The sequence below is a fragment of the Ptychodera flava genome, chromosome 3 (genome assembly GCF_041260155.1).
Source record: "Ptychodera flava strain L36383 chromosome 3, AS_Pfla_20210202, whole genome shotgun sequence".
NCBI classification, from domain to species: Eukaryota; Metazoa; Hemichordata; class Enteropneusta; family Ptychoderidae; genus Ptychodera; species Ptychodera flava.
This window is the reverse complement of record NC_091930.1, coordinates 36,450,669-36,464,489: the sequence shown is the minus strand read 5'-3', so window position 1 is coordinate 36,464,489 and position 13,821 is coordinate 36,450,669. Positions and strand designations below refer to the sequence as shown.

Below are 13,821 nucleotides of genomic sequence, written 5' to 3'. Positions count from 1 at the left end.
CATGCGGAGCAATGTCGTCATACAGTTCTCTTGGGAGTTTGAAATCCAACATCGTATTTTTCAAGTGATAACAGCTAGCTTGCAATGCTGATCAAATGTTCTACCAAAAGTACAACCATTGTGGGTAAGTTAGAGTTCGTTTTGTCAACAGGCGATATCGAAGATGTGTTCAGCCACGCCACGGTGGAGGGACCGTGGTTCAGCTCCAAACATGGCCACGTAACGGTGAGCTACCAAAAGAGCCATGCTTGTACAGCTTCCTTCGGTAACTGGTGGAGCCACGTGCCCTTCTTTTACTTCTGAATTTATCGATGTGTCCGTCTTTTCGTCGGAAACACCAAGTTCGAAATCCTGGAGTTCGGAGTCGCTGAATTCCGGTTCAAAGTTATAGGTTGAAGGCAAAGTGTATCTATGGGGCAGTAGCTCAATAGAAACGTACGGTAGACCAGACCCCCTAGCGATACCCCCTAACTTCCTCAACCAAACACGAAAACTTTACGTCATCAAAAGTTAAGCCTCTCTGAGGAATTCCGATAGGTGGCGCTTCCATATCGCGAAAATGGCGTCATACACATCAGTTAATAAAACATTAATTTCTAGGATAATAAACAGCACATTTTTCATCTTTTCATCATAAATGTTACAATAATAATCTTCTTCAACTTTTAAAGGCAGGTTGTTATTTGGGTGGACTATTCCTTTAAATTCTTTGTTTTGCGTCCCCACCCGCCTAGGTTTTAAGGTTTTTCATGAAAACACACACAGTGTATTAGAATAGGACATTTTAGGACATGACCGCTTAGCTTTTCTGTACTAAAATTTTGTTACAATTTTTTATTTGCTGCAATCAAATTACATTGTGTTAATTTTCTTGTGTGTTTTTCAGCCGCTTAGACACGTACCTTTTCCCATTTAGAGTGGACGCAAAACAAAGAATTTAATACTTTGGCCTTATCCTCATTTCACTGTGGTATAACCATCTAGCTGTCTGTTTAATTCATCAGTTGTCCCCCCTGTATCATAACTGCGTCAGTGTCATTGCAAACATTCGAATTTTCAGTTATTGTCGTTCATTTTCTAACATTTCCAGTTTTGTTCCAATTCTCCAGTGATTGATCATCGGATGTTGCCATCTTTTCGTCTAATTTCATTTTTACTTTTCGTCAAAAAATCGAATTGATCCAACTTTGTTCAGTTGGAAAATAAAAATATTCTTACTGGTTAACTTCGGACTACATTTGTCTACACAAATAACATATGCAAAGTAAAGCAGTTAAATAATACTGATATTGACAGAAGTGCAAACATATTTGCTAACCATGAATAGCCAGTGACCGACTTTCTTTATAGATAACGCGAGTTAAAACTGTAAAACAGGACATAATTAAACCCTCCTACAATCATATTTTCAGTCTTTAAGCCTAATATGTACATACTATAATATGTACATATTATTTTTTGTGTGTATATAATATTTTAGATCATGTAGGCAGAAAAGTTCCAGAAACTATTAAACACTGATGTAGACGTTTAAAACCCTATTGCTATTGCATTATTTCAGATCGGTTTGCCTTTCGTAAGAAGGAAAATAAATTTGTGCTCTTCGTTTGTGGAATTCTCTACCGTCACAGCTTCATGCACTTCTATCGCTGGTTGAATTCTTTCGCTGGCCGATTTTTGCGTAGGCCAGCGGTGCGAAAATAATGCTCTGGTCGCGAGAATGCGGTAAACCGGCTGTTTTAATATAGTGCAATGGTGTCCCTCGTGTTTTTCAGGCTCGTGTTCAGAGCAATGGTGCGAACAAATCAAGACTGATATCGCAGTTTGACAAACACGCAGGACGCAGGTCGCTGTTGTGAAGTCGCAGGTTACACCTAGGTCTAAATGCCGAGGTCGCAGGTCGCATGTTTCAAACTCGCAGGACGCAGGTCGCAGTTTTGAAGTCGCAGGTCGCATGTCGCATGTCGTGACCGGTCTTCCATAGGATCCCCCGCAAACACTCGTGCAAATACCGCTGGTACGGCGCGCTTGCACTCTCTCGCCATGGGGTTCTGTCATATCACTGCAGCGTCGTGCTCCCTGACGAACAAGAAAAGCCTGATGTAGCTCCAGATTATTATGACGGACGCCAAGGGCACAAAGGCCAGCATCAGCAGTGTTCCGTACAGCAGGGAGCTGGGGTCAGATCTGTCCATGTTGCAGAGATGTCTATCGTGTCGTCGTATCCGCGCTTGCCAATGCCGCAGGCGACGAGGATGTTCGGCAGCGCTAAGCTAGCTAGCCACACCGTCGCCAGCTGATATCCAAATTGCCGGCCGCCGTACAGGGGACGGTACACATCAACCGACTTGGCGATGTGGATGTAGCGATTGAGGGCGATCAGGGCAAGTATAGCCGTGGACGATATGGCCAGGGTGTGCCCCAGGGAGCTCAGCACGTTACAGAGTTCATCCGAAAACTGCCACCCGTCCAGGGCAATCGATACGACATCGAAAGGCAGGATTATGAGGCAGGACACAAAGTTTATCAGAGCCAAGTTCACGATGAGAAACCTCTCTTTTATTCGCAGTGGTTTGCGGCACGCTACAGCGACGATCACCATGGCGTTTCCAAGGTACCCCAGACGGCGGCGAACGCAAGAATCGACGCTTCTGCCACCCTCTCCTCGAAACTGACAGACTCACCAACATTTGTCCCGTTGTTAAACTGTATCTGACGCAGTGACTTCCAATGTCCGGTTCCGTTGGTCCATTTCTGTGCCCGCATGGTTTGTGACTAAAAAAAACTAAAAACAAAACAATATTCGAGTAAAAAATTATGCTGAACGAGACTTTAAGCGCCAAAGGGCATGAATGCTTAAATGTATTACCAAGGATTTCAAGGAAGTTGCCGTGCTTTAAATACTGAAGGCTTTTCAAAGCAAATTTCGTTGAAACACAAGAAAATGGAATTTTTTAAAGGGAATGCAAGATCTTCGACTGCTGAAATTAATCGCCAGACAAGTATGCTTGGTTTAAACAAAACGTTTTGGGAAAGTGTAAGCTTATAGATCAAAATGACACGCAAGTAACATAAAGTGATTTGAAAATCGTTAGATGACGGACATTCTCACGCTTGCTTTCATTCTGTTTGAACGGCGCAAGCTCAACATAAATCATTGGGTTAAAAAGATACTTTTGCAAATGATCCGATGAGGGAAAAAAGAGAAACTGCTCCATGATTGCGAAATTGTAGTCATCCGTTGTGTTGAAAGGTGAAAATTTAGGGGGAAAAGGCATAAGAAAACACACAAAAACACCAAACCCAAAGTACGTGAAACATGGCTTACCTCTTTCGACGATTCTGCACGCTTGTGAAGTATATTTCTCTCTAGATTGTACACACGTCTTTTGTTTGGTTCTGGCCTGGGATTTGCGACAAATACCAATCCTCGATCTTGTGACTTTATCATTTGCACCGTCCCGTCAAATGTCGGAACCGTGCGCCGTCAGTTCCGCTGTTCCAATTTTTTTGTACTTCCGAACAATTATTTTACCTTCAGACTGCCAGCATTTTTCTATTAGAATCAGATTTAAACCCTAGCTGGTGAAATCAATCAAATTCACCCACATACAGGATCCGATGACAATATCGACATGAATCCGGCTCTTGTGCCACGCCACTGAAAGCGTATCAGAGAACAGGTACAAAATGCCACGCTGTTGTGCTCCCCCGGCTTTATACTCGGGCCTGAACTTTCTCCCCACCTGAAACTCTCCGCAGTATTTTTTTTCCGGATAAAAACAGTAGAGCAACTCACTAATACATAGCAGATGTATAGAGAAACACTTTTCTGGATGCTTTCCGTCTATTCCGCTGTATAGCAAATACTAGCAGTCACTGTGACGCTTTCGTCTCACGCATGCGCAAAGCATTCGGGCATATCGATATTATTCGTTGTCATACGATGCGTTCTGCATTTAGTTTATTTTGCAGTTGTCAAGATAAGCTGCGACGGTGAAATTGAAGAGCCCCAACCAACCAATTTGAATTTCGACAAAAGCTTCTCTCCCTGAAGACAACACCGTTCATAGTCAGGCTTTTTCTCTGGTAGTCCACTGGGCTACCATTTTCTGAAGTTGGTAGCCCAGTGACAATGGCTGGTAGCCCAAGCATTTTTTAGTTAGGGGTTATTGTTTTTCATAAACCAGACAAGAAAAAGCAATTTGATGTGAATACTTGCACACCTGATACCTAAAAGGAAACAGGTATAAAGGACCCCCTTCTCCCGAAAATGTGTCCTTAACATTCAGCAAAAGTGATGCGTCGACGCGATTTTCTTTTTTTCTTTTTATTTTAATTCTTAACTATGCTGGTTTGGCACTATTGATGCAACAGTTATTGTCTTTTATTACTGGCTGCATAATATTTCCGTTTTCTTTTTAGCATTTCGGAAATGCATACAGGAATATCAAGGATAGCTGTACTGATGAGTATGTAACCCCAAAAAAGCCATGATGCGCAGGTTCTGACATGACATACATGGTGACCAGAAAAGATCCTTTTTTTGGCCTAATAGACGACTGTGATACTCAAAAGTTTGGTGACCAATTGACAACTCGTTTCTCTCAGAGTTGTACGCAATTTTTGACAGTCGTCATGACAACGACCACGACCTTCTCAGCACGACCAGACATACTGTACCAGGGCTTAAAATAGACCATGGACCTTCTGTAGGGAGGAGGCATATTGTCTTAGATTGATACATTATGATCAAAATGCAATGAAAATGCGTTTTCATAGGCCATCATTTCCCGTGTCTGTCATCCGAGTACACCAGTTGAGATATTGAAACTTAGTTGCAAAGTTTCACTTCACGGTTGACTTTGCACTTTGTATAACAAAGTCATAGTCTGGCGTTATTCATGTTACTGTGTCCAACTGGATTTGACTGCAATTTAGCTCGTTCCAAAGTGACGGACCCGACATGGCACACCAAGTACTGACTGGATTTTATGTCCCAGTCTTTGGTAGTCAGTGTGGGCTACCATTTCATGGATTTTGGTAGCCCCGGGCAAAAGTTGGTAGTCTGTGGACGCGGGACTACCGCTAATTTCGAATCCTGATAGTCGAACGACAAGGCACTATCACCCCCCCCGGGCTGTTCTACCCCTTCAGGTCAATGACTGATATCGGAGTACACGATGTTAACAACTTAAAGCAGTCGACTTTTATGAACTTTTCAAAGCTTGTCTTTCACACGTTCGGAAAGCAAGCAAATCATTGGCCTGTTTTTCGTGAAGGTTAGGAAACTCGCCCGTTGACGTCATAACGCGACAAATACTAGTAGTCGACGATTGTTTGCAAGGGAGAACTTCATACTTGAAGGACCGTCGGATGACATAACAATGGAAGGTGAAAGGGCAAGTGGCTGTAACTATTGATAATTGTTTCATCATTTTCACTTGAATGTCAACTTCAAAAGCATGTTGAGGTAAACAGCATTAAGCTTGTATAACTCTTGCCCCGTAATGTGTAGACTGTATATTTATTGTTGACATACAAGTGAATTCTGGTCCGGACTAGAATTCAAATGTAAACAATGACGGGTATTCGGTTGTTGTTTCACGTGCATTCAGTGCATAGTTGGTGTTTCACCATGCTTTTGGATCATGCAATTGACCGACAGAACAAAAATGGTGAAAAAAATCAGAAAAAAGTTACATTCACTGGCTCTTTAACCCTTTGAACGCCAAAGTCAATTTTGGTCTCCTTCACACGAGTGATAATAACCCAGCCAATTTTTTTTCAAGATCCACATACTGTTTTTGATTTTTCCAAAATTTTGATCAAAATCAGCAGCCAATGAAAAATGATGTCAATATGGTCCAAAATTTTCAAAACATTACAGAAAAATTCATAAAAATTGGTTAAATTTTGCACCAAAATTTTGGAGCGAAAAATTACAGCACTTATAGGGTTAAGGGAACTTTCACCTAGTGTTCATACATATCTTCACAAGCTGCGTGTAAATGACGACAAATTACTCTTGATAAATTGGAGATAGCCCTAAGGTCCTATATATTTCCACACAATTAGATATTTGGTGTATTTGGAAAATTTAAAATAGAACGAAACACGGCATGTAAGTCGCACTAACAGCCATTTCAAACAGTAATTTCTACAAAATGTCGTGTTTCGTGACCAGTTAGCGAAAACGGAAAGACAGAGACCTGAAGTCACACACACGCGCTGCAAATGACACATTGCTTGTCGTCACCCGGCATTGAAAATTCTGTTTGCCGATGTCACGATTCCCCGAGGAAGTCGCACTTTCGACTCTTCTGTAAAAGACACCGAATCTAATTTGTACAGTGACTCCTGTTAGCCATTGTTATTCGCACGGAGGGCGGAGTACTTTTCTCTGAGACTACCACGAGGCCATGATCCTATAAAGTGAAAAGAACTCTCTCAGACTCGGGCTGTAGTTTTCTTATGGTCATACTGCGATTTTAAATCCACTCTATTATATTCCACATGCCAATACGAATAGTTCTCGGAATCATGCGAGTTTTATGGCCCAAAGTCGTCGCCTGCATGCGAAGCATGGAAACTTGCAGTATAGCTATAGCAACATTATAAAAGAATGAAAAGGAGAAAGCTAGAAAAATTTCAAAGGAACTGAATATTAAGGTAGAACGCACCTCGGGACACAAATTCAGGCCTTCAAATTTTATCAATTTTCTTCTGACCTACCACTTGTGGGGGCTTATTTTGAAACTCTTGGCGAAAGAAAAGTTTCACCGTCTTAGTTTTTCGAAATTCGAAAATTTTATTTTTCTCATAGAGTTAACATAGGGATGGCAGCCATTTTGGATTTCAAATATCGAGAAATCGCAAGTTATTTGTCTCTCTAGTACAAAATTTTGCACGGTGACCCCCTGATTTTTATTCTTGATTTGGTAAGAGAATGGTTGAAAGTTTCACTGAGGAAAGTTTGAGCAAAAGTTTAAGTCTTTCACTTTCGAGGTGCATATTACCTTAAATGTTGAAACCACAAAATATAATCACAGATAATAAGTAATTACTGGTCCCGTGAAAGCATTCAGATATCACAGTTCGTGTCGGTAGAAGATGAACTTGGTGATAAAGGATACATCTTAAAATGAAATTCAAACGTAAAAAGAAAATCAAACATGATTGAGATCAAAAATAACTCTGAATAAAAACGGCTAAAAATTGAAAGAGTTTATTTCTCATCCTCAGGCACCTCTTTCTCTAGTAGACTGAACGCGAGTCTTTTTGGGGTTTAGTCCGGCAAAAATTGTCAGAAACTATAAGCAGCAAGCAGAGGGTATTGGTGGCGAATATAAGACCATCCATTGGTAATTAGCATATTTGACAGGATCTTACAACCTTCCGAAGCAAGATCGCGTTATTTCAACTTCGAGTCTGCGTGACCCGAGGCTGAAGTGTTGCCACAACAGTCGCAGATCAAGAGAGAGAGAGAGAGAGAGAGAGAGAGAGAGAGAGAGAGAGAGAGAGAGAGAGAGAGAGAGAGAGAGAGAGAGAGAGAGAGAGAGAGAGAGAGAGAGAGAGAGTTGTGTATGTGTGTGTACTAGTACTTGACTGGTCTCGTGACAAAGTCGTCCCAACGCCAGAGTAATATTTTATGATATTTCAATAGGGTGTGACGTCATATTTATCACAAGAATCCAGACAGTCACTTCAAGGCTTTGGTACGAGTATTAAAAGGTCATCTAAGTAATATGGTCGCCTCTTCGACAACCTTATCTAGCTGTTTATCGATGCTGACACAAACGAGTTCGAAAAAAGCATGCTCGTCAGCAATGCAGCGTCCTCGGCTGGGGGAGCGGCTATATAACTTGTAAGCCAAGCGATACGCGACCTGCTGAATGAGGGGCGCTTTATCCGGAAAAAAAATACTCGAAGAGTTTTCCTGTTGGAGAGACAGTAATGCATTGTTCATTGCACAGAAAAAAAGCAGATGGCGTTATTCGTTACATACAGGTCGAAATTCCGATCCGTGAAAATTGGACTCCTTAAAGTCAGCTATAGTCTCCATTCACACCCTTGCACTTGACGTGGGCTCCTTCATTCAAGCAATAAACCGCCCTCAGCGACGGGTACCACGAAACTTTCACAACGGCAGTTCACGACGCATATGCACTCGATATCGTTCCTGGATATATGAGTTAACTTGTCAAAATCTGTGTGTGTGTGTGTTTGTGTGTGTGTGCAACTTACGGCAAAAAATTTCTATGAAAAACAATTAAGCGTATTTTCTCATTTTTCGTCAAAACATCAGTTTCCCGAAGACAATGGTCCCATATAGCGTTGAAATTTGAAATGGTATGTATTAACTATATCATTCAAACAGTATTGGAATGATGACAAAATATGTCTGCACATTCAGACTTTTTTAATCACGGTTTTCCGAAGTGTAAAGCCACCTACACGAACCGATATGATCTCAATTTCAGTTTCACAAAGGATGTTTAAGAGATTATAAAATTTGCAAATGTAAATTTTGGTACATATTTTTTCACGTTTTGATCAAAACGTATAATTATCTCTGGAATCAAATGTCGGATATATGGGAGGATTGTTCGTTACGCTTCTGGTAATCAAAAGTCATCACATCTGTCGCTCAGGCGTCGTCACCGAAGGCCTGCAGAAGGTGCTGACGCCATTTTACGCTATACCTGTGAGCGCTCATGAAACCAATGAAACCATCTCGACTGCTAGACAAAATAAAACTGATGGAATTGAACAGAATGTTGGAAGATTAAATCAACAGTTTGGTGGATAAACGAGCAATCTTGGTTTATTTTAAGGAATATATCAAAAGGCCATTTTCTTGTTTTCTTACAAGTATTAGAATATTTCTGCCCATATAGCTCTTTTCAACAAAGACTTCCGTAAGCTTCGAAGAATTCGGTTCAATCATAACAAGATGAACCTATGCCATGTTGGGAGTGTAACTTATTGTCCCCGGTATATTTACACCGCACTCACCCTTGCCCCGGCCAAAGTCCTGCCAAAGTGCCGTTAAGCGCGAGTCAGCCCACGTTATCAAGTCAAACAATATTGTTGCCTGTAACTCTAAAGTAAAGATGGTTCTATTGAACAAACATTTGCACTCAGTTTTTAACAATTCAAAAATTTATTTATCTACCTGTTAGTCACATATTTATTTATTTATTAATTTATATATTAATTTATATGCTAATCATTCAATTTCTGATCAACATTGCATGCCATGTCATGTCAGTGTAGTGACCTTTCACAGCATATGGGCAGACGTAATCGTGCGGCGGCTGGCTCATTCGGAAGTATGAATGTATTGTAAGTTAGGGGGTTGATCAGGGACCGTGCATAATTAAAACATACAAAAAACCGACACCCGATACGTCTCACCACAAATTCCAATTCCCCCCACTCCCGACTAAGGTTTCGAAGAGCGAAAATTCCACAACAAACGTATAACCTGATTTTCCCCTAAACACGATAAATAGACGGTCTAGAATGTAGGAACTTTAAGTTGCTGATCAGGCGAATTTTGAACAAGCGATTCAAAAAAAAATCTTAACGGTGATAGTGGAGTATCACACATAGTATATCATTTCTATTGCGTAGTCGTAGAACAAAATCTTAAGGATTTGCTGAATTTGTGCACGGTAATCAAAATAAGTAGAGTTTAACCTCGTGCTAGGCCGCTGAACTCTGCGAGTTTCGCTTGCCATGCACTTGTATTTGTTATGGACGGCCCCTCAAAGACCCATTAATTACGCCCACATGAACGCTCTACTGATTATGGCGGACGCGAGTGTAAGTACGTGTACGATGGCAGTGTTCGGAGTACCGTCTTTCTGTCTGATTACCGGGGCTAGTAAGGGTATAGGCCGTGGAATTGCTCTCCAGCTCGCAGACAAGGTGGGCGACAATTCACTCTTTGTATTGACGGCTCGGTCTGAAGCAGGACTACAGGAGACGAAAAGGCTGGTCGCCGCTCGGCGTGGAAGTGGAATCGAGGTGCGTACTGTTACCGGCGATATGGGTAATATGGACGCCTTGTCGACTACCGTATCTGACCTATTTGACGGCGTCGATCCGACGAAATTCAAGCACGCGATCCTTGTTAACAATGCAGGGTCACTTGGCGACACCAGCCAAGCTGTGCGCGACCTGACCGACCCTTCCGTGCTTCAGGACTACTTCGGCCTCAATGTGACCTCCGCGATATGTTTGACCGCGCAATTCATTCAAAGGTTCCCCGAGGTAGCCGGCCGCAGACGTACCGTGGTCAACATCACGACGTTGTGTGGAATTCAGCCGTTCCCGTACAATTCAGTGTACTGCACGTCGAAGGCAGCAAGAAATATGCTGTTTCAAGTTATGGCCCTAGAAGAACCAGACGTACGGGTATTGAGCTACGCGCCTGGCCCTATAGACACTGACATGCAGGCAGACTTGAGGGCGAACTTGGGTGACCCGGAAATGAGGAAAATGTACAACGACATGAAAGCACAGGGGAAACTTCTATCTGTCGAGGCAACCTGTAAAGTACTGGTCAAGATACTCGAGGAAGACACCTACAAGAGCGGTAGTCATGTTGATTATTACGATGTCTGCAAGTAGAATCACGGTGATGTTGAAATTATGTGAACGATTGCGGATATTACGTCACACGGACAATTTCTGTTTTCCTGTATTGTAAAGTGGCAGGGTCACGTGACATGCATGACTGAACGGTTTACTCTGATCTGTGACAAGAGCACAAAGACTAGAATCAAAACAATAGATAGCAGGTCACGCGCAGGCCTCGGTACAAAGTCTGAGGTCGCATTTGTAGCGTACAACACGGTGACTTCTTGCTGAGCGTGAGGGAGTTTTTGAGAAACCCCGCCTCTCCAAAAGTGATAAATTTAGATCTCGGTACGGCGCCGAACTTGTCGGGGATACAGCCACGAGCGTAGGAGTTTGCCGATAGTAAAGCCGTTGCGCTGGCGGCATTGTAACTTATACCACGTTGCATCCTTTTTTAAGGGTCTATGTTTGCATACAGCTCTCGTCAGTGTACAGTTGATGCACAGTCCACGGCGGGGTCCAGACACTTCGCACCAAAACCAGTTCGCCCCACACAACTTCGTCCCAAAACCATTTTGCACCAAAACCACCTCGTCCCAAGTACTACCTCGTCCAACACCACTTCGCCCCAAATACCACCTCGTACTAAAACCTGCACTTCGCCCAAAGTATAGTACCGTCAACTCGTCCTAAAACAATAACATTGTTTTCACCTGCGACTTGGAGCATGAATGTGTCAGGACATTTTGGCTACCACGAACAATTTATTGTTGCATGAAACCATAAAGGGTAGAATTAGAAAAAAAATAAACATGCAGAGCAAACTACTCAGTGCTACAACTCAGGTGCCGTGCACGGAATTGCACGATGTCATTTTCTCGAAATGTGTACAATTTCAAGATTTCAGTCCTGGAATGATAGAAAGGTGATGAAAACTTCAATGGTAGTGGCGATAATATTTCCAGCTTTACCGGTTGGCGGTAAGTTTGAGGCAAAGTGGCATTGTTTTAGGGCGAAATGGTACGGGGCAACGAGTTTCGGGGCGAAATGGTTTTGGTACGAGGTTGTTTTGGTGCGAAGTGGTTTTGGTGCGAAATGGCATGGGACGAGATGGTATGGTGCGAAGTGGTTTTGGTGCGAAGTGTCTGGGAACCTCAACGGCTTGTCTACCCCAACCTTGAACTATCATGGTTATGAAATAGGACGTCGACCTGCCCCCTCCTTTCTCGTAGCTGATCGGAGGTAGTGGGTTGTAAGCGTACTTCACGAGAATATGTTGATTAAGACATAGACCCTAAAAACGGACCCGTTTTTAGAGTCCATGATTAAGAGGGTAATTGGTTTTGGAATTTCACCCAAAAATGCCATTTCAAAATAGATGGTTGTCTATGACGCAAACTGTGAACATTTATTTTGGTACGAAACTGGCAATATGTGTGCATTTATATATCTTGGAAAACTGATATGAACATTCTTTATTAGAATATGGTTATTAAGATGGCAACTGTGTACAAGACATTTCATTTCGAAAGCCACCCAAAATGTCATTTCAATATACATGGTTGTCTATGGCCCAAACCATAGACATGTTTTTCAAATACAAAACTGGTTATATCTGTGCATTTATGTGTCTTTGAAACTGATACGAATGTACTTCAAGTTTCATTAGGATAGGGTGATTAGAATGCGTATGTGAACAAGAAATTTGATTTTGTAATGTCATCCAAAAGTGTAATTTCAATATACATGGTTGTCTATGGTGCAAACTGTGAACATTTTTCCTATAGAAAAACAAGCAATATCTGTGATGGTATGTAACTTTGGAAACTGATATGAATGTACTGACAGTAAACCACTTTGAATCAGCTGCATTACGGTGTCTTGAGTGTTTTCGGATTCTCATAGCAGGTTTTTAAGGAAGTATGCGCCTCGAAAGTGAAAGACTTAAATTGTCGCTCAAATTTAACCCCCACTGTTCTCTTTCAAATTCAATAATAAAAACCGGGTGTCACTGTGCATATCTTGGCACTTGAGAAACAAATTGACCAAGATTTGTCGATATTGAAATTCAAAATGGCCACCGACCCCGTATTAACTCTATGGAGAACTTGAAATTTTTTTTGGATATTCGAAAAATCAAGACGGTGAAAGATTTTCTCACACGAAGAGCATTATAATGAGCCCCCCACAAGTGGTAAATCAGAAAAGAACTGTAAAAGTTTGAGAGTCCGAACATCCGGGCCAGAAGCGCATGTGACCTTAATTTATCTAAAACAACATCCAAAGCATGGTAAATATGGGAAAAGATTACATCAGCGGCACCTTAAATAAGTGAATTGACAGACCTAGTTAAATTCGTTAAAAGGGATGGTAGCTAAAAAGACCTGTTTTACAGAACTTCTATAAGATATAGTGATTAGGGCGTTTGCAATCAAGAAATTTGTTGCTGAATCTGGCCCGAAAGTGTCATTTCACTTTACACTGTATTCTACGGTACAAACTGTAGAAAATTTGTTTCTTGTAGTGCATTCACATGACAATTGACTTCAATTTAGTCATCTGGAATAAGGTGATAAGAAGTGTGCAACAAAGATACTATTGAAATTTTACAAGATATCAGCATGTTATGCATATGACTCTACAGGAAACTATGAAAAAATCAATATAAAACTAGCTATATCTATCAAAATTGATTTATTTGCCTGATGTCTTTTTTCCAGCCCTTTGCCTACCTCTTTAGTACCCGCATGATAGTCAACTGTTGCTCTCATTTCTCATTCCCACACTTTTACAGTCAGAATGACAGTGTTCACAAGCACAAACTGTAAATGCTCATCAGCAGATACATTTATCTCCCTCGGTGAATCGCCATGCGAGAGGATGTCGGGATACAGAAACAGCGTAGAGACTCCAAATCTTCAAAGATTGCTTATAAATGGATGCTACATATTGCCAGATGGTTCCTTCTCTCAAGATGTTGTCCCTTTGTCTGAGCTGGTGTTTGTAAAGACACCTTCTATATACAATTCAATCCCCTGTACAATCCCTATTGACATGCAAATGAAATGCAACCTCGTCATGAGTGTCTCTCGTAATTGTTGCCAAGGTAACTATGTATCAATGGCCTAGACCATAGACACCAGAACAATATGTACTTGCTAGATTCTCACAGTACCTATCGCCATCGCACATGATTAACGTCTGAACCTGATTATTGACCTTTATGCAGGA

General features: G+C 41.6%; 1 protein-coding gene and 1 pseudogene across 1 annotated transcript; one reads left to right on the top strand and one right to left on the bottom strand.

The window, feature by feature from the left end:
- Positions 1–2,149: 2,149 nt before the first annotated feature.
- On the bottom strand, positions 2,150–2,602 carry LOC139129260 (tyramine/octopamine receptor-like). Its single transcript, XM_070694903.1, has one exon. The coding sequence runs from the start codon at positions 2,600–2,602 to the stop codon at positions 2,150–2,152; it is 453 nt and encodes a 150-aa protein (XP_070551004.1).
- Positions 2,603–9,804: 7,202 nt separating this feature from the next.
- LOC139129922 (sepiapterin reductase pseudogene) lies at positions 9,805–12,461 on the top strand (annotated as a pseudogene).
- The last annotated feature ends 1,360 nt before the right edge of the window (positions 12,462–13,821 follow it).